We start from the raw sequence: 24128 nt of genomic DNA, 5'->3' as shown, positions 1-24128 counted from the left end.
ACGTGTTTTAGTTTATTTGTAGATGAATCAGAGGAGAAAATGGTATAAATGGCACTTGACTTAATGGGAAAAGATGGGATTTACACTAGTAGTTAAATAAATGAGTTCATGTTAATTATGTTCAACAATGGAGAATCTATGCACTGCTAACAACATCCTTTGTTTCATTAGACCCTTCTATAGGAGTACCCTATGAGTCCAATGATAATGGATCACTTAATACTTTGATATTGAATAATTATTGTGGGTTAATAAATTGACAAAATAATTAGTTGAAATTCAATCAATCTGGGGTTCTTTTCCTCTTTGATGTAAAATTGTTATGTTCCCATGTTCTATCATTTTTTTCTGTTCTCTGTTTAATGAATGCATTTCTCTTTGAAAAATTGTTTATTTTCAGAAGCCCACCATTAGTGAAAAACATACCCACCAGTTTAGGCTATGGAGCTGCACTTAATGCAAGCTTACAGGTAAATCATTAAACCATTCATTTATTTTATATGCCCTTCTGCTTGCATTGTTTCTTGTATGAAATATAATTGTCTATGTTAATGTTAGTTGAGCATTTAGGACATTATTAATAGGTGGGTTAATCTCCCAAAGACGTTGCACTACCTAGTACAGTAAGAAGCACCTGTTCTAAATCTCTCCATTTTGATGTAAAGAAGCAAGAAGGACACCCTGTGGCAAAATCTGGAACACTCTTTCTTATTTCAAATACTAGATTGATAGAAGCTTTTGCAAATGCATGTGAATATGCATTAATATTTATCCAGGCTGTCAAGAATTATTTCATAACATAATGTTAGAGAACGTAGTGCTCATAGCAAAAACTTTAAAGTTTAATTGTAAAATATAATTTTCATGCAGAAAATGCAAATGTCAGAACTCTTTGAGTTACGTTTTGGCCTTTTTTTTAAATACAGGCTGGCAATAGAAATAAAATGTACGCTACATGTTAGGACATAAGATTTAAGATTAGTGCATTTTGAAGGCAGAAGACATGGTGCACATTGGTGTCAGAACATATTTACCGGTAGTAGTTCCATCCAGCGGGGCTGTGTGTGTGTGTGTGTTCTCAGATACAGAAAAAAAAGAATCATTTTTTCTGCAGACATTTGTTTATTTGTATGTACAACATTATATATTAAGCACCCTAAGAATGCTATATCATCTCCACCCTGCTAGGCTGCCTTGGCGGAAAGTAGTTTACCTTTGCTTGGTAATCCCGGATTAATAAACAACACAGCCAGTGGTTTACTGCAGTCAGTCCATGAAAATCTCAACGGTTCCTTGGAGCACATTGACAGCAATGGAAATAGCAGTCCAGGCTGTTCTCCACAGCCTCACATGTAAGTACTGCTAGTATCTTCCAGTATAGAAAAGAAATTTAAAAAGTACTGCCTTGCTTAATAATTTGTCCAGAACAGGTAAGATTATTCAGAAACTGGCCTAGGGAATAAGCCAGTGCTTCCCAAACTTCATTAAATTACTACTAATTGTGTAAAAGTATTTATTCTTTGCATGATTACATATGAACAACATAGACATTTAAATTGACTTACAGATTGCCACCTGTAATATACATTTGAAAATCTCCCAAGTTATTCCTTTTAAGATGAAATCACCAATGGTAATTTGTTGAAATGACATGAAGTTCATTCAGTGATGTTGATTTTAGGATACATATACTCATCGAGTTACAACTACTCATTCAGCAACTACTTGAAGTTACAACAGTGCTGAAGAAAAACATTACTCAATAAGGTTCAATAAGGTTTTTTGATATGCAATTTTATATAATGAAGGGAAAGGAATTGGTGCTTCAATGCATCCTAAGATTTTCTTTGGCCAAATGCTTTTTATTCGTTACATGATAATACAACTTAATTTTTTTCAAGCATGGATTATTTTCCTAACTTAAATTTGTAAATTAGGAAAAGAATTACTATCAGAAATACTTTAATTGTATTTTCAGGCCTCTGGGACATGCATGGACAGTTACAGAAATACTATTCTTTTAAAAAACAAAAACATACAATGGAAAGTTAACCATTACCTCAAGTTTACTGAGAAACTAATAAAGTATAAGTCTTTTACCTTTTTATAACTTAGTAAATCACTGTAATTACATAGTCAACTTTAATTACTGCTCCATCAGTATTGGCAAGGTTTGTAAGTTAAATTTTATGCAAGACTACAATTCCTATTAATATTTAGGAGCTAACTATATCATTAATTACTCTAAAATCTTTCCCCACCATCCTTTTAATGGAGCTCAGAGAGTGGTACTATTAAAAATTGATGTATCATGGATTTCAGGAATGTGTATTAGAGCCTGAGAAATGTTTTTCCTTAATCCCCAGTGTCAAAAGTAGCAGTATCTTGTTTAGTAAATAGCAAAACACGGAGCTTGGGGGTATTGATATCCTGGTAATTTATATATTAATAAGTGTTATGACATCTAAGTAGACATAGATACACATTTGCTATAGGTTTATTTATTTTTAAATATACAGTTATGTGCATGGTAACCAATAATAATATTATATTTAAAATGTACTTCAATTCTTTTTCTTAATTCTTTTATCTTTAGCATACTCTGTTCAATATTTATTATATGTGCAATGCTGAAATAATAATTGCAAGCCACTATATTCCCTATAATTTCCTGCAGAGATTTTAAATTTTATATTTTGTTTCCTGATTTGCCTTTCTGTATAAGCAGATACATTAATCTAACAAATATACAGTATTTTACACTTTTAAGATCACCTATCTCATTCATTAGCACATATTTCTATCATCTTGGGCAAATAAATAAAATTAGTGTGCACAAAGAATGAGAAACAATGTTAATAAGCTTTATTGAATTCCAAACCTCTAACCCCCCCCCCCCCCCCCCATGGTAGAATTTGTGTTTTAGTAGCATCTTTAGATATATTTAATAATATCAAAGAAGTAATAGAACTTGAAGTAGAAAAAACATGACTACAAGCTTGTGAGAACGGCAGTGTTATGAATCAGGTAAAGTGAGCCAGCAGAGCACAGTTGTTATATTTTGTGATGTGTACAGTAAACCATGCAATCAGTAGCTTGAAGCCTTTTTCTTTTAGTAATTCTTTGAGTGTATTAATGCTCTCTTTCTTCCTAAAATTTATTTATTTTTATTTATTTATTTATTCGATTTTTATGCCGCCCTTCTCCTTAGACTCAGGGCGGCTTACAACATGTTAGCAATAGCACTTTTTACAGACCTAGGCTATTGCCCCCACAACCCGGGTCCTCATTTTACCCACCTCGGAAGGATGGAAGGCTGAGTCAACCTTGAGCTGGTGATGAGATTTGAACCGCTGACCTTCAGATCTACTGTCAGCTTCAGTGGCCTGCAGTACAGCACTCTACCTGCTGCGCACCCATACCAAAAAAAAAATGTAATGAGCAAACAGGACTTAAATCATTTGCCTAGTTATTTCACTTACAATGAAGCATATCTATTTATGTTTTCATTTTTTCTATATAATATTGAGTAAGCATAAATATCTACAAAGTGGTTACAATGCTATAATGCAGGCTACCTCTGCTGACATCTGGCTTACAGTTGTTCAGCATCTCGATTCTTGCTAGCTCAAGGTTGATTCAGCCTTCCATCCTTCCAAGGTCAGTAAACCAGGTTTGTTGGGGGCAATATGCTGACTCAGTAAACCACTTACAGAGAGCTGTAAAGCATTGTCAACGAAGCTGTGGAAGTGATGTGCCGGTGCCTGGAGGCTGTTAGGGTCTGGATGGGTGTCAATAAACTCAAACTCAACCTTGATAAGATGGAGTGGCTGTGGGTGTTGCCTCCCAGGGACAATTCCATTTGTCCATCCATAACCCTGGGGGGGAAATATTGACCCCCTCTGAGAGGATCCGCAACTTGGTCGTCTTCCTCAATCCACAGCTTACATTAGAAAACCATCTTTCAGCTGTGGCGAGGAGGGCGTTTGCCCAGGTTTTCCTGGTACACCAGTTGCGGCCCTATCTGGACCGGGACTCACTGCTCGCAGTCACTCATGCTCTTAACATCTCGAGGTTCGACTACTGTAATGCTCTCTACATGGGGCTACCTCTGAAGAATGTTTGGAAACTTCAGATCATGCAGAATGCAGCTGCGAGAGCAATCATGGGCTTCCCTAGGTATGCCCATGTTACACCAACACTCTGCAGTCTGCATTGGTTGCCAATCAGTTTCCGGTCACAATTCAAAGTGTTGGTTATGACCTATAAAGGCCTTCATGGCATCGGACCAGAATATCTCCGGGACTGCCTTCTGCCGCACAAATCCCAGCGACCTGTTAGATCCCACAGAGTTGGCCTTCTCCGGGTCCCGTTGATGAAACAATGTCGTCTGGCAGGACCCAGGGGAAGAGCCTTCTCTGTGGTGGCCCCAACCATCTGGAATCAACTTCCCCCAGAGATTAGGACTGCCCCCACCCTCCTTGCCTTTCGCAAACTCCTCAAAACTCATCTTTGTCGTCAGGCATGTGAAAATTGATTCCCCTGGGCTGCTTCCACTTTATGCATGGTCTGTATGAGATGTGTGATTGTTTTTATATTAAAGGTTTTTAATCATTTTAGTATTGGATTTGTATTGTTTTTGTTATGAGCTGCTCCGAGTCCTCGGAGAAGGGCGGCATACAAATCTAATAAGTAAGTAAGTAAGTAAGTAAGTAAGTAAGTAAGTAAGTAAGTAAGTAAGTAAGTAAGTAAGTAAGTAAGTAAGCAAGCAAGCAAATAAATAAATAAATAAATAAATAAGCAAGCAGTATATAAGACTGATTGCTATTGCTGTTGCTACTACATATGCCATGTGTAATACTAGATGCTGACACCCACAACATTATCTTTGTCTGTGAAAAATGGCTAAATGCATCCTTCCCCGACTCCATCATCACATCAAGAAACTACCTTGTCTTCCGGTCCGACCAAGAATCCCGCAGAGGATGCGAAGTAGCTATGTCATACAAAAAGACACTAAACCTAAAAAAACATCCAAGTTGCACATGATATTACCGTTCCCAAAACCATCATCTGTGATCTGCCCCTGGATGCCACACTTCACTTCCTACTTTGTTACAGAGCCCCAGACAATTACATCACCCTTGTGAACAAATTAACCTCACTACTAATGTAGGCAGCATCATGCCCATACCCCCTTATCTTCTTTGGTGACCTCAACCTACCCCACATTAACTAGACCCTAAACGAATGCACTACGGAGCCCATCCATATAACCTTATACAGTGGAACCTCGACATACGAGCAGCTCTACTTACGAGCTACTCGAGATAAGAGCTGGGAGGGGAGCGACATTTTTGTTCGCCTCCCGAGCTCACATTCGGGATACGAGCGCCAAGGAGCTGTCTCCTGAAGCCGAAAGCTAACTTCCGCGTTCGGCTTCAGGAGACAGCTCCTTGGCGCTCGTATCCCGCGTGTTTTAAAAGGTTGCAGCCGGCCTGGGGGGCTCGGGGGGGGTGCTGGCAAGCCCCCCAGGCCAGCTGTGACGTTTTAAAACACGCGCGCCGCTTTGCAGCTGTCTTCTGAAGCCGAACGCGGAAGTTAGCATTCCGGCTTCAGGAGACAGCTGCAAAGCGGCGCGCGTGTTTTAAAACGTCACAGCCGGCCTGGGGGGCTCGGGGGGAAGCCCCCGAGCCCCCCAAGCCGGCTGCCACGTTTTAAAACACGCGCGCCGCTTCGCAGCTGTCTTCTGAAGCCGAACGCGGAAGTTAGCGTTCCGGCTTCAGGAGACAGCTGCAAAGCGGCGCGTGTGTTTTAAAACGTCACAGCCGGCCTGGGGGGCTCGGGGGGAAGCCCCCGAGCCCCCGAGGCCGGCTGCCACGTTTTAAAACACGCGCGCCGCTTCGCAGCTGTCTCTGAACGCTAACTTCCGCGTTCGGCGGCAGCGGGGTTTTTTGTTGTTGCACGGATTAATTGACTTTACATTGTTTCCTATGGGAAACAATGTTTCGTCATACAAGCGTTCTGACTTACGAGCCTCCTTCCGGAACCAATTAGTCTCGTAAGTCGGGGTTCTACTGTACAATGCTGTTATCAATCTGGAACTTAACCAACTAGTAACAAACAATACTAGACTCAATTCACCAACAACAAAAGTGCAATTTATGGACTACAAATAAAATAACCATTTTCCAACAGCAACCACAGCACAATTAACTTCAGCCTCAACCTACGCCACTCCAAGAATCACCCTAATAATATGACACCCAAGTAAAACCATTTAAAGCCAATTTTGAAGTCATAGACGCCGATCTTTCAACTCTTGTCTGCCAAACTCTATTCTCTGGCTGTAACACTGCTGATGATCTCTATAACATATTCTTGCTTGAAGTCAAAAGAACTTTCAGACTACATGTACCACTAATAACTCCCATAAGCAAGAAAAACAACTTACCCATCTCAATAAAAAAACTACAATTTAAAAAAAATCTCTCTGGCGGAAAAACAAAAAAGGTGGAGAAAACAAACCAAGGCAGAGTTCCAACGAACAGCAAGAATTTGCAAACAAAAAATAAGGACAGCAAAGGCCCAATATGAACAAAATCTTGCAACAAAAGTCAATGACAACAAAAAAAGTTTCTTTCAACACATAAACAACAAGAAAAAAATCAAAGAAACAATCGGTACACTAAAAAGAGAAGACAACAAAGAAATAATAGACAACAGAGACAAAGCAGAGCTGCTTCAGTCTTCACATCAAAAGAAACCACCAACCAACGAACCAGCAGTATGGTTGCAAAAAAAACAGTTTTGGAACAGAACTCAACATAACTAAAAATAATAGTAAGAGACCACCTGAGAGAACTCAACAAGTACAAATCGCCAGGACCAGATGGATTACACCCCAGAGTCCTAAAAGAACTGGCAGATATCATTGCATAACCACTATTCCTTATCTTCCAAAAATCATGGAACACAGGAGAACTACCAAAGACTGGAAACAAGCTGACGTAGTCCCTATCTACAAAAAAAAAAGGGGGGGGGAACCAGACTCAGTCAACTACAGACCAATCAGTCTGACATCTATACCTAGAAAAAAATCAGTTTAAAAACAGCTCTGTCACCACCTAGAAACAAACAAGATAATAACCAACATCCAACATGGGTTTGTCAGAAATTAATCATGCCAAACCAATCTCATATCATTTTTCAACACCATAACCAAATCAGTAAACCAGCATAATGCAATAGACCTAATATACTTGGACTTTAGTAAAGCTCTTGATAAAGTAGACCACAACCTACTACTCTTCAAATTGGAAAAAGTAGGATAGACTACAACATATGTAGATGGATTAACAGTTCGCTGACCAACCACACCCAACGAGTAGTCCTCAATGGATCCAAATCCACATGGAAGGAGGTAGGCAGCGGGGTACCTCAGGGTTCAGTTCTGGGCCCAGTGCTCTTCAACATATTCATCAATGACCTAGATGAGGGAATAGAGGGGGAACTAATCAAATTTACAGACGACACCAAGCTGGCAGGGGTAGCCAATAACCCAGAGAACAGGCTCAAAATACAGAAAGATCTAGATAGATTAGTTCTGTGGGCTCAAATTACAAAATGAAATTTAGATAGATAGATAGATAGATAGATAGATAGATAGATAGATAGATAGATAGATAGATGATAGATAGATAGATAGATAGATAGATAGATAGATAGATAGATTTTTTTAATTGGCCAAGTGTGATTGGACACACAAGGAATTTGTCTTGGTGCATATGCTCTCAGCGTACATAAAATAAAATATACATTTGTCAAGAATCATGTGGTACAACACTTAATGATTGTCATAGGGGTCAAATAAGCAATGAAGAAGCAATATTAATATTTTTATTAATATTTTTATTAATATTGCTTCTTAGGATATAAGCACAAGTTACAGTCATACAGTCAACATGGGAGGAAATGGGACATTAATGTTGAAAAAAGCAAAATCTTACACCTAGGTAAGAAAAACCTAAGACAGGCATATAAACTGGGAGAAACCACACTTAAGAGAAGTGACTGTGAGAGAGATCTTGGAGTCTTGGTGGATAACTAACTAAATATGAGCCAGCAATATACAGTGGCAGCTAAAAAAGCCAACACAAGCTTAAACTGCATCAACAAGGGGATACACTCCAAGGTACTAATACTATAATGTCCTGGTCAGACCACATATAGAGTACTGCATTCAATTTTGGTGGAGAGGGGGGCGGGGTCTCGTGACTGCAGCACCGGGATATTTCCCACTTTCCTGGGAAATGTCCCCAAGTCCCATTGCCCAGGGGTTCTGGTTCTTTTGGACCAGACCAGATCTCTCCTGCAAGGGAGAGTGATGCTTGGGACGCTGCGAGAGGCCTGACAGGGGCCGGCATGCCCCGCTGTGCAAATTGGCTTGTCTCACACCGGCTGTGGTGAAGTCGGACAGGCAGCCATCCCTGTTCTGACACAGCTGCAGAGGGTACTCATTCCCAGGAGGATAGCAGAATGATTCCATCTGGAAAGAAACATAGAAACATAGAAGACTGACAGCAGAAAAAGACCTCATGGTCCATCTAGTCTGCCCTTATACTATTTTTTGTATTTTATCTTAGGATGGATCTATGTTTATCCCAGGCATGTTTAAATTCAGTTACTGTGGATTTACCAACCACGTCTGCTGGAAGTTTGTTCCAAGGATCTACTACTCTTTCAGTAAAATAATATTTTCTCACGTTGCTTTTGATCTTTCCCCCAACTAACTTCAGATTGTGTCCCCTTGTTCTTGTGTTCACTTTCCTATTAAAAACACTTCCCTCCTGAACCTTATTTAACCTTTTGACATATTTAAATGTTTCGATCATGTCCCCCCTTTCCTTCTGTCCTCCAGACTATACAGATTGAGTTCATTAAGTCTTTCCTGATGCGTTTTATGCTTAAGACCTTCCACCATTCTTGTAGCCCGCCTTTGGACCCGTTCAATTTTGTCAATATCTTTTTGTAGGTGAGGTGCCCAAAACTGAACACAGTATTCCAAATGTGGTCTCACCAGCACTCTATATAGCGGGATCACAATCTCCCTCTTCCTGCTTGTTATACCTCTAGCTATGCAGCCAAGCATCCTACTTGCTTTTCCTACCGCCTAAGAATTGAAAGACTTACTTGTAGCGAGGGGCCAGAGTTTTTCTGTCTATGATGGTAAGCATAGAGTGCCTGAATGGGAGTTTAGACCTTTGTTTCTTGCTTGGTTGCTGGACGGGGTTAAAATGGCCTGAGATTGAAGAAGGCAGCTAACTGTGCAACGTGGCATTTCAGCGAAAGCTTTTAAAATAGCGAAATTGCCCATCATTTGGATTATTTTCAACTACCTAATTGGATCTCTTTGAAATTCGCCCTTTGGAATTTGAAATTTTTAACTTTTGCTTTGGAATCCTTATCTTTCCTTTCCTCTATAAAAAAAGAACATCATAAGACAGGAAGTACGAAACAGGAAGCTACAGTAAAAGATTCATTTAAAGATAACCAGAGAAGAGCCACATACAGAAGGCTTGGAGAATTGATCACCTAGCGACATCATGTGGCTGGAGGAAATATAGCAGTTTGCTACTGGTTTTAAATACAGTATGCTACAGAAGTATGACCAGCCATGCTTGCTCTAGGCATCTCTTCTGGCGTTTCATCCCTTGGAGTTCCTCAGTAAACCAAGGAAATCTCCAGGGTCTACTACTTCAGAGGCGCAATCCGGTCCAGAGCCCTCAATGCGGCCTTATTCCAAACCGCCACCAGAGACTCGGCCGGACTACGGACAAACGAGTCGGGAATTTCCCCAAGCTCCCTCTGAAACCCATCTGGGTCCAGTAGGGACCTGGAGTGGAATTTCCTAATCGGTTCCACCTCCCTGCGGTGGGGGATTTGTCAATCAAAGTCCAGCCTCAAGAGGGAGTGAGCTGACCATGACAAGGGTGTGGTGACTATACCCCTTAAAACCAGTTCATTTTTCCACTGTTCTGAGAAAACCAGTTCATTTCCCCTTAAAACCAGTTCATTTTTCCACTGTTCTGAGAAAAACCAAGTTGAATGTCCCCCTCTATGAGTTGGACCCTGAATTACTTGGATCAGGTCTATGGTTGTCATGGAAGCTATGAACTGAGAGGTTTTGCCGAGCGATGGTAGATTGAAGCCTGGGAAACTCTACTGCCAGCCCAGCTACCACCTCGAGTAGCATAGGGAGGGCTGTTGCAACATAGCTGGGAGGCAAGTATGTTAACAGCAAGCCCACCTGAATCCCTAAGTCCAATCTCAAGGGAAGGGACTCACACCCGACAATCTCAGGAGCAGGGACCCTCAAGAACTTAGTCTCATAATGATGGCCACTCTCCCACCCCTTCCCTGGTGTCACGGCTGATGCAAGACCCGAAACCTGTCTGGGCACATTTCCGAGAGGCGGACTCCTCTCTCCGGACCCAGCCAGGTTTCAGTCACACAAGTTTCCGGACCCAGCCAGGTTTCAGTCACACAAGCCAGGTTGGCCCCCTTGGATCAAGGGGGCTTTGTTGGCAACCGACCTGGCATTGAGTAGCAGCAGACTGAGACCAGGGCTCTGACTACATCTGACACCAGTTACATGGGGTGAGACCAGAGGGCCAGAACAGGGAATTGCTTCCAAACAGCGAGTCCTGGTTCTCTGAGAGCGGCCTACCCCTCAGCTCCTGCCATATCTGTTCCTCCCAGTAATGACTGTAATGCCCTGGCTCTCCACTCCATCCAGAGTCGCTCTACTACCTTCACTGGCCTCTCTTGTTCTTGGCTCGGGGCTTATAACCAGGGCCTTGCCCACTTCCAGCAAGGGGGACACGAGTCTTCACCTCCGAACCCCACATTTTCTCTAACCACTCATCCCTCTCTATTTAAACAAAACCTATTCACTACAACATTCAATTCCCATATAATTAATAAAACTAATTAAGTACATTAACTAACAAAATCCTAACCCTATTCCACCCTCCAGTTCCCATCCCTCTCTCCCCAATGCTACAATTAATCTAAAAATATTAGTCAAGCACAAGTTAAGATGGAAATAAAAATTGTCCCTTTTTTGTCCTTCACAAAGTTCACATTAGCCACTCATACAACATGTACTTGGATAAAATAAGACTGATTTAGAATATAAATTTTGTCATGCACGCATAATTTTTGTTATGCATTATATTAGAATATAATTTTTGTCATGCACGCATGACTTTGTATTCCTCTCAGAATTTTTTATAAGATAGCGAAATATAAGGAAGTAGGATTCACAGGGTATGCTATAGGAATACCATGTGAAGCTGAATTCTTTATAGTGGTTTACAAAAAAACCCTAGACCTGTAGTTTGCAAAGTTTTCTTTGCAAATATGTACAGACTAGTCTCTTGTGCATTGAGTGTAGCTGGATTCATATACACCTTTAGTTCTTTGGACTGTACTTGTATATAATTGCCTTTTTCCTCTATGTCCTGTATTTTTCAGAGAATAAGACACACCTTTTTCCTCCCTAAAAGAGACTGCTAATTTGGGTGCATCTTATACTCTGAATGTGGCTTTTCCCCCCCTCCCCCCAGCCCTAATTAGCTGCTAGCGATCTTCCCAGCTCTTACATTGCAGGCTCTTTTATTGCTTCTCTCAGTGAAGAATGTTTTCCAAGCTCTAAGCCTTTGCAGGTTTTTTCATTGCTCTACTTGCTCTAAATAAGTTTCTTTCCAGGTGCTAATGATGTTTCCAGCTTTTACTGACTTGCAAGCTCTTTCATTGTTACCCTCTCCAAATAATTTTTTTTCAAAGCCCTAACCAGGGGATAAAATAAGTGCTGGCTAAGGATGGTAGCCAGATGAATACCTGCTAAGCAGATTCTTTTCCCTATTTTCCTGTCCAAAAACTAAGGTGCGTCTTATATTCCATTGTGTACTCTGAAAAATATGGTACTTAGCCGCAATTTTTGTTCTTCTCACCGAAAAACATGTTTTAATTTTATTCTAAAAATTTGAAATAATTGTATGTTTACTGCTCTGAGTGTATTGTGTGACCTGATATCTATGGTGAAAAACTGTATGGACAAAACTAAAAATACTTAATAAAAGAACAAAACTTTCATTGTATTCCAAAATCTTCAAATAAACATTTGTCTAGTTCTGTGCTGCTAACTCTCAATTTCTCTCTGGAGAAACTGAGGTCTAAACTGATTGCTAAATGAAGGTGCATTTCTTTGGTCTTTTCCCATAATCTTTGTATAATGTTCATCTAGAATCTTCTTGTACATTAGCCAAATTACAAGTCCTTTTCACAATTTTACCTTTTACTTGGCTTTGATGTTATTTAGATATTCTGTAAACTAAAACAGTATGTGAGGTAGAACAATCTGTCATAGATATATTATTTATTATTTATTTATTTATTGGATTTGTATGCCACCCCTCTCCGAGGACTTGGGGTGGCTCACAACATATCAAAAACAATATATCATATATATATCTAAAAAATCTTATTAATATAACTAAAAAACTTTAAAAAACATTAATAAGATTTTAAAATATTCATTACCATTCACACCCACTTCCAGCAAGAGGGACACCAGTCTTCACCTCCGAATCCCACATTTTCTCTAACCACTCATCCCTTTAAACCACTCATCTCTTTAAAATACACTAATAAGATTTAAAACATTCATTATCATTCATTACCATTATTCATTCACTAAAGACAGAAGAGAGTTGGTGAAAGGTATATTTTAGCATAGTGTTTGATCACTTTTTTCTTAACTCCCAGAGCTCTGACCCAGAAAGTAATAGTGAACTATTTTCTGAAGGTATTCTTTATTGCCATATAACACTCAGTGCCATATAGAATACAGTACTTATATTTTGCTTTATTTTGACTTGTGACAGCTGTGCATGCATGCTTGCTACAGAAAAGGAAACTGGGAGTTGATAAAATGTGTGGAAAAAGAAAAATGGAAAATAAACTGAAAATATGTGAATTCAAGCAGTCGTTCCTCTTCTATTTCTACTCTAGGAAAGAAAGATCTTGCTTTGCACACTTTCAACATTTTTCCACCTTTTGTATTCAGCCGTTTTTTCTCAACCTGTATCTTCTTTACAATTCCAACTTTTGAATTCCTCCTTTTTTCTTGCAATTTGATCAGCATAAACATCAGGCTTTTTATGTTTTCAAACTTTTTTTCTTTAAATTTTATTTCTAAAGAGAAGTGTAATTATTCTGCTCTTAAGGTCTTTTTGAGGTGCTTCAGTTTGAAACCAGTCTATTGTCAAATTGTTCCATATCTGATTATTCTAGTCCCCTACTGTTATGCTTTCACATTACTTACAGTAGGTTATCTATCATTTCAATTTCCATCTCTTTCATTCCCTTGTATTTTAAACTTCATATCATGTCTGTCCTCCTGTTTGCATTTTTTTTATTTCTGCTTTTTGTCCCATCTCATGATGCTTCTGAATTTACTTTGGAGATTTGTTCTAGTGTAAAAAGCTTCTTCAATGCAAAATTCTTGTTCACTAGGTGAGATTTGGACAGTGAATGTTATAAAATAAATCAAACACTTAGAGCTGTACCAAGCTTTGAGAGAATGATTGAAAATCATTTAATTGAGTCAATGATGCTACCGGTGCTTACAGCATTTTTGAAATTCCTCATGCATCAGTACCATTTAATCCTACAGAGGTAATATATGAACAGATTTAAAATGCTGCCGTATTTAATTTAAAGGGCAAAGCAATGATTTAAACACTATCAACAGAGTAATGTGTTGTATATGCTTTCTTGCTCAATTTGGTTTAAGATAGAGGATTGCTACATGCAGGCTACATAAAATGCTGAACTTTTGTTGAATGTTTTCTATTATCTGATTTATATGTAGGCTTGACTGTCCAAGTGAACCTTTCAGTTTTAAGACCACCACCTGCCATTTCAAATTGACAGGCACAATGAAGAAAAAGGTAGCCTTCTACCTTCTTGATGCATTTACTCTTTAAAGATTGCTCTTAAAGACCAGCACAGTTGCTAAAGTGTGTGAGTGTATTTGTGAAGAGAGGGAGAATCTCTGCTTCAGACATAGAATACCAGAAAGAGAAATAACTGACAGGGGAGGTTAAAATGAAAATATTTCTTAGACTGTAAAACATACAGTGCATTCAGAAATTATTCAGACCCCCTTCACTTTTGGCAATTTTGTTATACTGCAGCCTGATTCTATAGTTATTGAAATTCATTTTTTTCTCATTAATCTATACTTATAATGTAGATACCCCTTAATGACAATAGGGTTCAAGTCAGGGCTCTAGCTAGGCCACTCCAGGACATTCACAGCCTTGTTCCTAAGCCACTCCTATGTTGTTTTGGCTGTGTACTTAGGATCATTGTCATGTTGGAAAGTGAACTTTCAGCCCAGTTTGAGGTCCTGAGTGCTGGGGGACAGGTTTTTATTGAGGATATCCCTGTACTTTGCTCCATTCAGCTTTCCCTCAACCCTGACCAGTCTCCCAGTTCTTGCTGCTGAAAAATACCCCCCCAGCATGAATCTGCCATCACCATGCTCCACTGTTGGGATGATATTGGGCAAATGATGAGTGGTGCCTGGTTTTCTCCAGGCATAATGTTTGAACTGAGGCCAAACAGTTCAATCTTGGTTCATCAGACCAGAGAATCTTATTCCTCATAGTCTGAGAGTCCTTTGGGTGCTTTTTTGCAGACTTCAAGAGGGTATTCATGTTTTTTGCAATGAGGAGAAACTTATATAGCCACTTTGCCATAAAGCCCAGATCAGTGAAGGGCGGTAGTCAAAGATGGGATTCACATAATTTAACAATGATTCACCCAAAATCGAAAATGTGTGTGAGAGAGAATGCACATGCATGCTGCATCAACAACATAGCGATTGTATAGGATGAGATAGCTTCACTTGTGCGTGCACCTTGCACACATGCACATTGCATCAAAAACATGATTGTATAGGTCGGGATAGTGCCAGGTGAGTGGGCAGGCCCAGCCATTGGCCATAACTACAGGTTATGAACTGGCTGAATCCCACACCTGGCTGCAGTGATGGTTGTCCTTCTGGAACTTTGTCCCATATCCTCACAGGATCTCTATAGCTCAGTCAGCAAAACCATCAGGTTCTTGGTTACTTCTCTTACCAAGACCCCTCTTCCCTGATCTCTCAATTAGACTGGGCAACCATATTTTGGAAGAGACCTGGTTATGCCAAACTTTGATTTGAGAATTATGGAGGCCACTGTGCTCTTAGAACCTTCAGTTCAGCAGAAATTTTATTGTAGACTTTTCCACGTCTCTGCCTTGAGATAATTCTGTCTCTGAGCTCTGCAGGCAGTTCCTTTGATCTCATGGCTTTTGCCAGGCTACAAGTGTGCATTGTCAGCTGTGAGGCTTTCCATAAAGACAACATGATATTGTTAGCAAAACAAAATGGCATTCCGAGAAATAAAACAATTCCACATCTGTGCTTCTCACCGGGTAGGATTTATTAATGACCATATCTGGATTCGACTGGAATCATTCCAACTCTGAGTCCCTTAGATTACATCCAGGTCAAAACCCCATTTCACATCCCCACACCCACAAATGCAGTCATGAGGGCCAATCCTATGCAGGATTCCTGATTCCTTCCTGTGTCTGTTATTATGATATCTGGAGAAAGGAATGTGTGGTGACATTGTAGAGGTGGGCATGTAGAACTTCATTTATGTACTGCATGAACATGGCAGGGGCCCCTTTCAGGCCAAATGGCATCACCCGAAATTGGGAACTTCCTAATGGGCAGTTGAAAGCAGTTTTCCACTCATCCCCTTCCTTTATTCTGATGCAGTAATAAGCCTCCCTTAAGTCCAACTTGGTAAAGTATTTCCCCTTGGCTAGATGATTTAGTAAGTCCTTCATGAGGGGGAGGGGATAAGTGTTCTGCACATATACCACATTAATTTTCCTGAAGTCAATGACTAAGTGAACGCCTCTGTCCTTCTCCTTAAAGAGAACGGGGGCTGCTGTCCTGGAATTTGCAGGCTGGATGAATCCCCTCTTTAAATTGGTGTCATTGTAGTTTCTCAGCTCTTCTAATTCTTTCGGTGACATTGCATACATCCTAGGTTTTGGGAGAGTTGCCCCTGGTTCAAATTCTATCGCACAGTCTGTAGGTCGGTGAGGTGGCAGTTCATTGCAATCTTCCTCACTGAAAACTCTTCCCAAGTCCCTGTATTCCAAGGGCACCTTCAGGAGATCTGCAAGTGTTCCTTCCTTCATTGCGACCGCTGCTAAGGACCCATCTTCCCTCCTCACGGGAAGGAGGTTTTCCCCTGTCAGTCTCTAGAAAAGGGTTAGAACCCAAGGGGATGAAAAGCTTACAATGCCCACCCTCCCACTGAAAGGTGGGAGTCCATTTGTCCATCCAGGCTAGGCCCAATATAATTGTTTCCGATATCTTGGGGGCGACTATGAATCTCAAGAGTTCACAGTGCAGGCCTATCCGCAGCTCCACTAACTCAGTCAGGAGTGTAGCAGGAACTCCACCCACTAGAGCAGTGGTTCTCTACCTTTTTAATGCCGCGACCCCTTAATACAGTTCCTCATCTTGTGACCCCCAACTATAAGTTTAGCGCCAATTATTCCAACAGATCTTTAAGCTTTATTGGCAAGAGATCAGAGGGACACCCCCCTGATTGGTTGGATTATAAAAATATGTTCTGGGATGCCAAAATAGAAGCTTTAGTTGCTAACACCATTGGAAATTTGTCTTTTCCCATGGTCTTAGGCACCCCCTGTGAAATGGTTGTTCGACCCCCAAAGGGGTCCCGACCCCAAGGTTGAGAACCACTGCACTAGAGAGCTGTCCACCTGCTGGAACTGGATGGGTTTCGCTAAAGGCATGGTCTGGATTTTTAACCTCCACTAAGGTTTTGCTAATAAGGCATCTTGAGCACCCTGTATCTATCAGAGCCAGTATTTCTTCCTCTTCCCCTGTGGTCATTGCTTTAATTCTTGCCTTAATGATGAACGGATGGATGGGCTCACTCACCATTGTGTCATCCTTTCTACCGGGCTTCTCATTCCAATTGGCCCCGGTTCCTGAAGGAATAGGGTTTTCACCTTTAGCAAAATCCTCAGGAGGGCACAGCTCTGTAGTTTGAAAGACCCAGAGACTCTGCAGAGGGGCTTTTTCAGATCCTCTTTTTACCGGGCAGTCTGTTCCCTTATGGCCAATCTGGTCACATCTGTAGCAATTTGTTCCCCTCATAACCCCTGAGCAAGGGGAGCCCAGCTGACAAGGGAAAAGGCAGCCTCTTGAAAAATCCTTTGTTGCATGGGGTGGGGGAGATCCCTTCTCAGCAAGAATTATATCACCCAAACTGACTGCTGTGGCATACCAGTCTTGAATGGCCCAGCTGTCCCCCACCTGCAGTTCACATGCCTCTCTTAACTTTGGATTAAGGGCACTTTTGAAAATATGGACCAAACAGTCCTCTGGCCACCCTTCCAGGCTATAGGAAATCATTTGAAATTCTTCTATAAAATTCTTCACAGGCTTGCCCACCTGTTTTAATTGGAAAATTCTGTTCCCACTTTTTAAATGACTTGATGCACTATTTGGCTCATAAGCCCTCTCCTTAAGCAATTTAGGAAGCATTCTTCCGTTTGCCATCAGAGGAGCAGGAGAAGGGGGGATGAGCAGGTTTTGAAATTCCCCCACAAAGGAATGTTTTTGATATGCATGTGGCTGGCCTCTATCTCGCAATTCACTTAGGGAGTTAGCGAGGGGGGTGGGAGGGAATTCTACATTATTCATTTTTGCCGTGTCGAGAGGCAACTTCAGGGGGCCACGGGGATCTTCATAAACCCATGGGCATCTCAGCCACTCCCACTCAGGAAGATAGATTGTTTCTGGCTTGTTCATACAGCTCCAAGCCTGTTCCTCCCTTCTTTATCTTGCCATGTAGAGTGCTGTCTGTCTGGCTCCTACTGCAGAGAGGGTGTGTGTGTGTAGGAAATTCCAATCCCTTCCACCTTCAGATTCTTGGTTAACTCCCTCTGTTCCATTCTTCGGAATGGGGGAGAGTTGGAATTGATGTTAGCGAACCAAAATGGCATTCCGAGAAATAAAACAATTCCACGCCTGTGCTTCTCACCAGGTAGGATTTATGTCCATGTCTAGATTCGACTGGAATCATTCCAACTCTGAGTCCCTTAGATTACATCCAGGCAAAGCCCCATCTCACATCCCCACACCCACAGTGCAGTCATGAGGGCCAATCCTATGCAGGATTCCTGATTCCTTCCTGTGTTTGTTACTATGGCATCTGGAAAAAGGAATGTGTGGTGGCATCTCTCTCTCTCTCTCTCACTCTCAAGCTGTGTCAGGCCCACCTTGGACTTCACATAATGACTTTGGGCCTGACAGGTATACTGAGTGTAGTTTAATGAGGAAAAAATGAATTTCAACAACTGTAGAATCAGGCTGCAGCATTGACAAAAGTGAAGGGGATCTGAATACTTTCTGAATGAACTGTATGTTCAGAAATAACATTCTCACTCATTCAGCTTCCAAAAACATATTTTCCCATTCTTTTTCAGGTTACCGTATTTTTGGAGTATAAGACACACCTTAGTTTTTAGGGAGGAAAATAAGGAAAAGAAATCTACTTACCAGATATTGATCTGGTTAGCGTCCTTATTCTGGTCAGCTTCAGCACATTATTCTATCCCCTGGTTAGGGCTTTAAAAAAACTTTATTCGTAGAGAGTAACAATGAAAGAGCTTGCATATACCAGTAAGAGCTGGAAACACCATTAACTCCTGGAAAGAAACATTCGGAACAAGTAGAAAAATGAAAAAAACCTGCAAAGACTTAGGGCTTGGAAAAGATTCTTTACAGAGAGTAACAATGAAAGAGCTTGCAAGCAGGTAAGAACTGGGAACATCATTAGCACCTGGTTAGGTCTGGAAAGAAACATTTGGAGCAAGTTAGTCTTATGGGAAAGAAACCTGCAAAGACTTAGGGCTTGGAAAATATTATTTGCAGAGAGTAACAATGAAAGAGCCTGCAAGCCGGTAACAGCTGGGAACATTGTTATCACCTGGTTAGAGCTGGAAAGAAACATTCGGAGCAAGTAGGAAATGAAAAAAAAATCTACAAAGACAGGGTTTGGAAAACAGTGTTTGCAGAGAGTAACAATGAAAGAGCTTGCAAGCCAGTAAGAGCTGGGAACCTGGTTAGGGCTGGAAAGAAACTTATTCAGAGCAAGTTAGAGCAATGAAAAAATCCCTGCAAAGACTTAGGGCTTGGAAAACATTCTTCGCAGAGAGAAACAATGAAAGAGCTAACGAGGTAAGAGCTGGGAAGATCGTTAGCATCTCCGAGTCTTCGGAGAGGGGTGGCATACAAGTCTAATAAATTATTAGGGCTGTGGTGGGGGTGGAGAACCTCTTATACTCCAAAAAATATGATATATTGTTTCCCTTTACTTTTCAACTCTAGCTCTTGTATTTTATTTTTCCACTCATCAATCCTCTCATCTTTCTAGCTTTATAAGCTATTACATTCAGTAGCCATTGCAACCCTTTATCATTTCCTCGTTACTTGCTTAAATGTTACATGCTTTTGATCAAACCATTGATGTTCTTTTTTATATTACATAATATAACCTCCATTTGTTGCACAATTCTTTCTACTACCTCTACTTCCTCTTAACAAAAAGATCACTCTAGTGATAGAGTGCCTGCAGCTGTCTTATGCTGAGAAGTATCAGATCCCCATAGTGTAGATTGTTGAAGTTTGTAGGATCCTTGGGGATTTGTGAGATCTACAATACATAGAAGCAAAATACATGGATGATTTTATTGAAAACTTCATTTATTCTTTGTTAAATCTCTACAAATGGATATGTTTGTAGGGCAGAGCAATAATTTTTAGATCTTATGTCCAATCTCTATCTTAGATTCTAACTGTTTGAATATTAACTGTTATTAATAAATTTATAATTACTTCTAATGAAAATCTAACCAATTGAAAGAAAATTTCATCCAAAAACTGTAACCAAACAAACAAAAACCTAACAACAACCAACTCTAAAGAAAACTCCCAAATTAACTAGCCCGAGAATGCCTTCAGACCCAAAAAGAACCCTCAGGTTATATGTAAAAATCCATCCCTTGATAATAATTGCAACATCATGTAAAGTCTCACATGTGTAAATAGATTTAAACCATCATAACTTAATGGCTCAAAAAGCAAGTGATGTCTCACATATGCAAGATTGCTATTCACAGATCTAACATCACATGTCATATATTGTCACATCACCTCAGTCCTAGGACATCATCAATGGAATTAGTTCATTTATCAATCATAAAAGAAAAACTAAATTACAAATACACAAGTGTGAATCAATCTCTAAGTGCCACAATAAGAAAAGTGGAAAATTTCTAATAAATAAGGATGTGATCCAGTAAAAGAGTTTAGAAATTATACAGGTATGTGTGCATGCATGCACATGTATTCTATGGAATGTGAACAGATTCGGCTATAGAAGAGAATGAAATCAAAGATGTAATCACACATGCAATAAAACAACATTGAAATTCCATTAGGGCTCTGTTTAATAATAATAATAACAACAGAGTTGGAAGGGATCTTGGAGGTCTTCTAGTCCAACCCCCTGCTTAGGCAGGAAACCCTACACTATTTCAGACAGATGATTATCCAACATCTGCTTAAAAACTTCCAGTGTTGGGGCTTTCACAACTTCTGGAGCCAAGCTGTTCCAATGATCAACTGTTCTGACTGTCAGGAAATCTCTCTTTAGTTCTAAGTTACTTCTCTCCTTGTTTAGTTTCCACCCATTGCTTCTTGTTCTATCCTTAGGTGCTTTGGAGAATAGGTTAATTCCTTCTTCTTTGCAGCAACCCCTGAGATACTGGAACACTGCTACCATGTCTCCCCTAGTCCTTCTTTTCATTAAACTAACCATGCCTAGTTCCTGCAACTGTTCCTCATATGATGTAGCCTCCAGTACCCTAATCATCTTTGTTGATCTTCTCTGCACTTTTTCTAGAGTCCCAACAAAGGATAGATTGGAGACTGAGTGAAAATTCTTCAATTCAGCTGGATCTAGGGAATGCTTCTTGAGGAGGGAACTCACAACTGCTTCCTTTAGAGCTTGCAGGAAGGATCTCTCCATCAAGGAAGCATTGACCAGAGCCTGGAGCAAGCCTTTTGTTCACCTCCCTGCTGGCTGAAACCAGCCAGGAAGGGCACAGTTCCAGTAAACAAGTGGAGGAACTCACTACTCCCATAGCCTTGTCCACCTTCTCAGGACTAAGACCTACCCCTGTCACCTCAGTCAGAATTGCCCAATCAGAGTCCAGGTCCATTAGAATATGAGCTATTTTATCCACTGGAAATTGAACAAATTCCTCAGCTCTACCCTGCAAGGGCTCCTCCGCTCTCTCCACATTAAGAAGCGAGCAGGTCACGCTAAAAAAGGTGGCTGGGTGTGAATCCATGGACACAATAAGTGTGGAAAAATCCAAACATTTGCCGCCCTTATCACCACTAAATAAGTCCTAACAAAGGCACAGTAGTGTTCGATCAGATTCGGAATTACTGGTTCTCCAGCATCACTTTAGATGTCTCTTCTGGCATTTCATTTCTTGGAGCTCCTCCTTCATAGATCTTTGATCTTTGATCATTTCTTGGAGCTCCTCCTTCATAGATCTTTGATCTACCTCCATGAAGGTGGTTGCAAGGGTTCAATCTGGTCTACTGTCCCTGATGGTGCCTTATTCCAGACAACCACCAGGGACTCAGCTGGACTGTGGACAAGGGAGTCCAGTATTTCCCCAAGCTCCCTCTGGAAACCTTCAGGGTCCATTAGGCCCTTCAGAGTCCATTAGGCATCTGGGGAGGAAGCACTTAATTGACTCCTCCTCCCTGCAGTGGAGGAGTTGTGTCTTAAAGACCAACCTCAGCAGGATGTGATCTGACCATGACAAGGAGAAATGTCTATATCCCTTAATTCCAGATTATGTCTCCACTGCCCCGAGAGGAACACTAGGTCGAGTGTATGTCTCTCCCTTTGAGTCAGACCCTGAACTATGTGGGAAAGATCCATAGTTATAATGGAAGCCATGAACTCCTGAACTGAATCTGAGGATTCACCGAGTGATAATAAGTTGAAGTTCCCCAGCACCATAGATCTGGGGAACTCCACCTTCAACCCGGCTACTGCCTCTAGCATTGCAAGCAGGGTTGTTGTGACACAGCCGAGGGGCAGGTATATCAATAACAAACCCAACTGAAACCAAATAATTATGTGTAAACTTGAATACAATCATTCATTCATAAAGTTAAGATTCAGTTTGTGTGTAGTCATTCTGAGCCACCATGTCATAGTTTATTGAGCAGGTTGTGTGAATGTTTCTCTTTCATGCACTTTGGTTTCATGATATCTCAACTGAGCAACTGTCAAATTTATACCAACCTACAAATTATGTTTATAGGGCTGCTCCAGCATTCTAATAGTTTCTTAATTGAAATGACACGATGGTTTAAGCAGCTAATTAGCACTAAATAAATATGAAGAAACGAGTTGAAAGTGGTTGTTTTGCTATGGTCATATTTTTAATTAATTATTTGTATCTTGCCTTTGTTATTTTTGTAAATAGCTCAAGGTAATATTTGTAAAAGGTCACCATTTATCTAACACACTTTCCTCCTCCTATTGTCCCATCCCACAACCACCCTGCAAGATGGGTTGGAATGAGAAGAGTGACTGGCCAAAGTTTACTCAACGGCTAAGATGGGACTTGAACTCACAATCTCCTGCTTTCTAACCTAGTGCCTTAACCATTAGACCAAACTGGCTCTCAATCACAATTTCATGCACTAAAGGTCTACATTTTTCTTTTATGGATTTCAATCTGTTTTGTGTCCTTATACTGTATACTCTATATATGCGTATATACAGAATATATACTGTATATTCTGTATATGTGATGTTAAGCCCTGTACTCCTTTTTCCAAATTGTTCTTGAATTTCGTTTTGATCAGTCAGAGCACACCAACTATACGATATTTTTGGTTGTTCTGTTTAATCCCTGAAAACCTACAAGGCATTTGACTCTTTCACAGTTTCTCTTAAAAGAATTTTAAGTTATATTTCTTCTTCTTCTGTTTTGTACTGTGTTTCAAAGCAGCCTAGAGGCCCCTTTCTCCCATGCCTCCTGGAAGGAGAGTCCAGCATGGGTTTAGCTCAAGTCTTATTGGTAGGACTGAGTTTCAAATTAACATAAATAAATAATAATTAGGTACCGCCCCCTTGCTGCCCCAAGTACCCAGTTTTAAAAAACTCAGTCGAGGTTAAGGACATGAGTTTTTCTCTCTCCCTTTGGGTTGAGTATGTAAATGTAGTTTAATGTATATTAAATGTCTGTGAACCTTGTAATTTTTTTTCCCCTTTTTTCTCCTTTACTAGGTTCCTGTTTCTGATGGGGTCTCTGCCCTCCGCGGGCACCACCCCCACCTTTTCTCCTTTTGGGGCCTCTTCTCTCAGCGGGTACTGCCCACCGAGGAGCAACGGGGCTATAATTATAATGATAATTACTGACCTGGTGGTCTAGTGAGCCCATATCACCCCAGATGGGGGGGGGGTCCGCCCCTCCCCATTGTCGGGGGCGGCGAGAGACGGAGAATGCCGGAATTGAAGCCGCGGCGGCCGTTAGGAGCCGCCAAACAGCTGTTCGAGCGCTCGCAAAGAGCGAGCGGCTAGCGGGGACTGCTGCTTCGTCGGGCAGCCTTGGATGGCGCCGAGAGACAGGGGAGCGAGAAAAAAAGCCGCCGCGGCCGTTAGGAGCCGCCGAACAGCTGTTTGAGCGCTCGCAATAGCGAGCTGCATGGGAGGCTTCTATATCGCCTCACGTCGCCATGTTTTTGTTGCTGGCACCAAGCCAAGAGCGCGAACGGCATTGATTGCCGTTTTAATTAGGCGCGAACTGGGCAGCTGGCCAAGTTATCTGCCTTAGGCAGTCTGCCCAGTGACAGC

The 24128-nt window shown here is 40.9% G+C and overlaps 1 protein-coding gene across 5 annotated transcripts in view; it reads left to right on the top strand.

Moving 5' to 3' along the window:
* The window catches only part of FOXP2 (forkhead box P2), a 792940-nt gene that overhangs the window by 734139 nt on the left and 34673 nt on the right, over positions 1 to 24128 (top strand). For all 5 annotated transcript variants that reach the window (XM_070755486.1, XM_070755485.1, XM_070755487.1 and 2 more), the window contains 2 exons: positions 401 to 470; positions 1189 to 1352. In XM_070755486.1, coding sequence (XP_070611587.1) covers positions 401 to 470; positions 1189 to 1352 — 234 coding nt within the window. The remainder of the gene's footprint in view (positions 1 to 400; positions 471 to 1188; positions 1353 to 24128) is intronic.

The sequence above is a fragment of the Erythrolamprus reginae genome, chromosome 6 (genome assembly GCF_031021105.1).
Source record: "Erythrolamprus reginae isolate rEryReg1 chromosome 6, rEryReg1.hap1, whole genome shotgun sequence".
Classification (NCBI taxonomy): domain Eukaryota; kingdom Metazoa; phylum Chordata; class Lepidosauria; order Squamata; family Dipsadidae; genus Erythrolamprus; species Erythrolamprus reginae.
The sequence above is the reverse complement of the archived record's forward strand: the minus strand, read 5'-3'. Positions and strand labels throughout refer to the sequence as shown.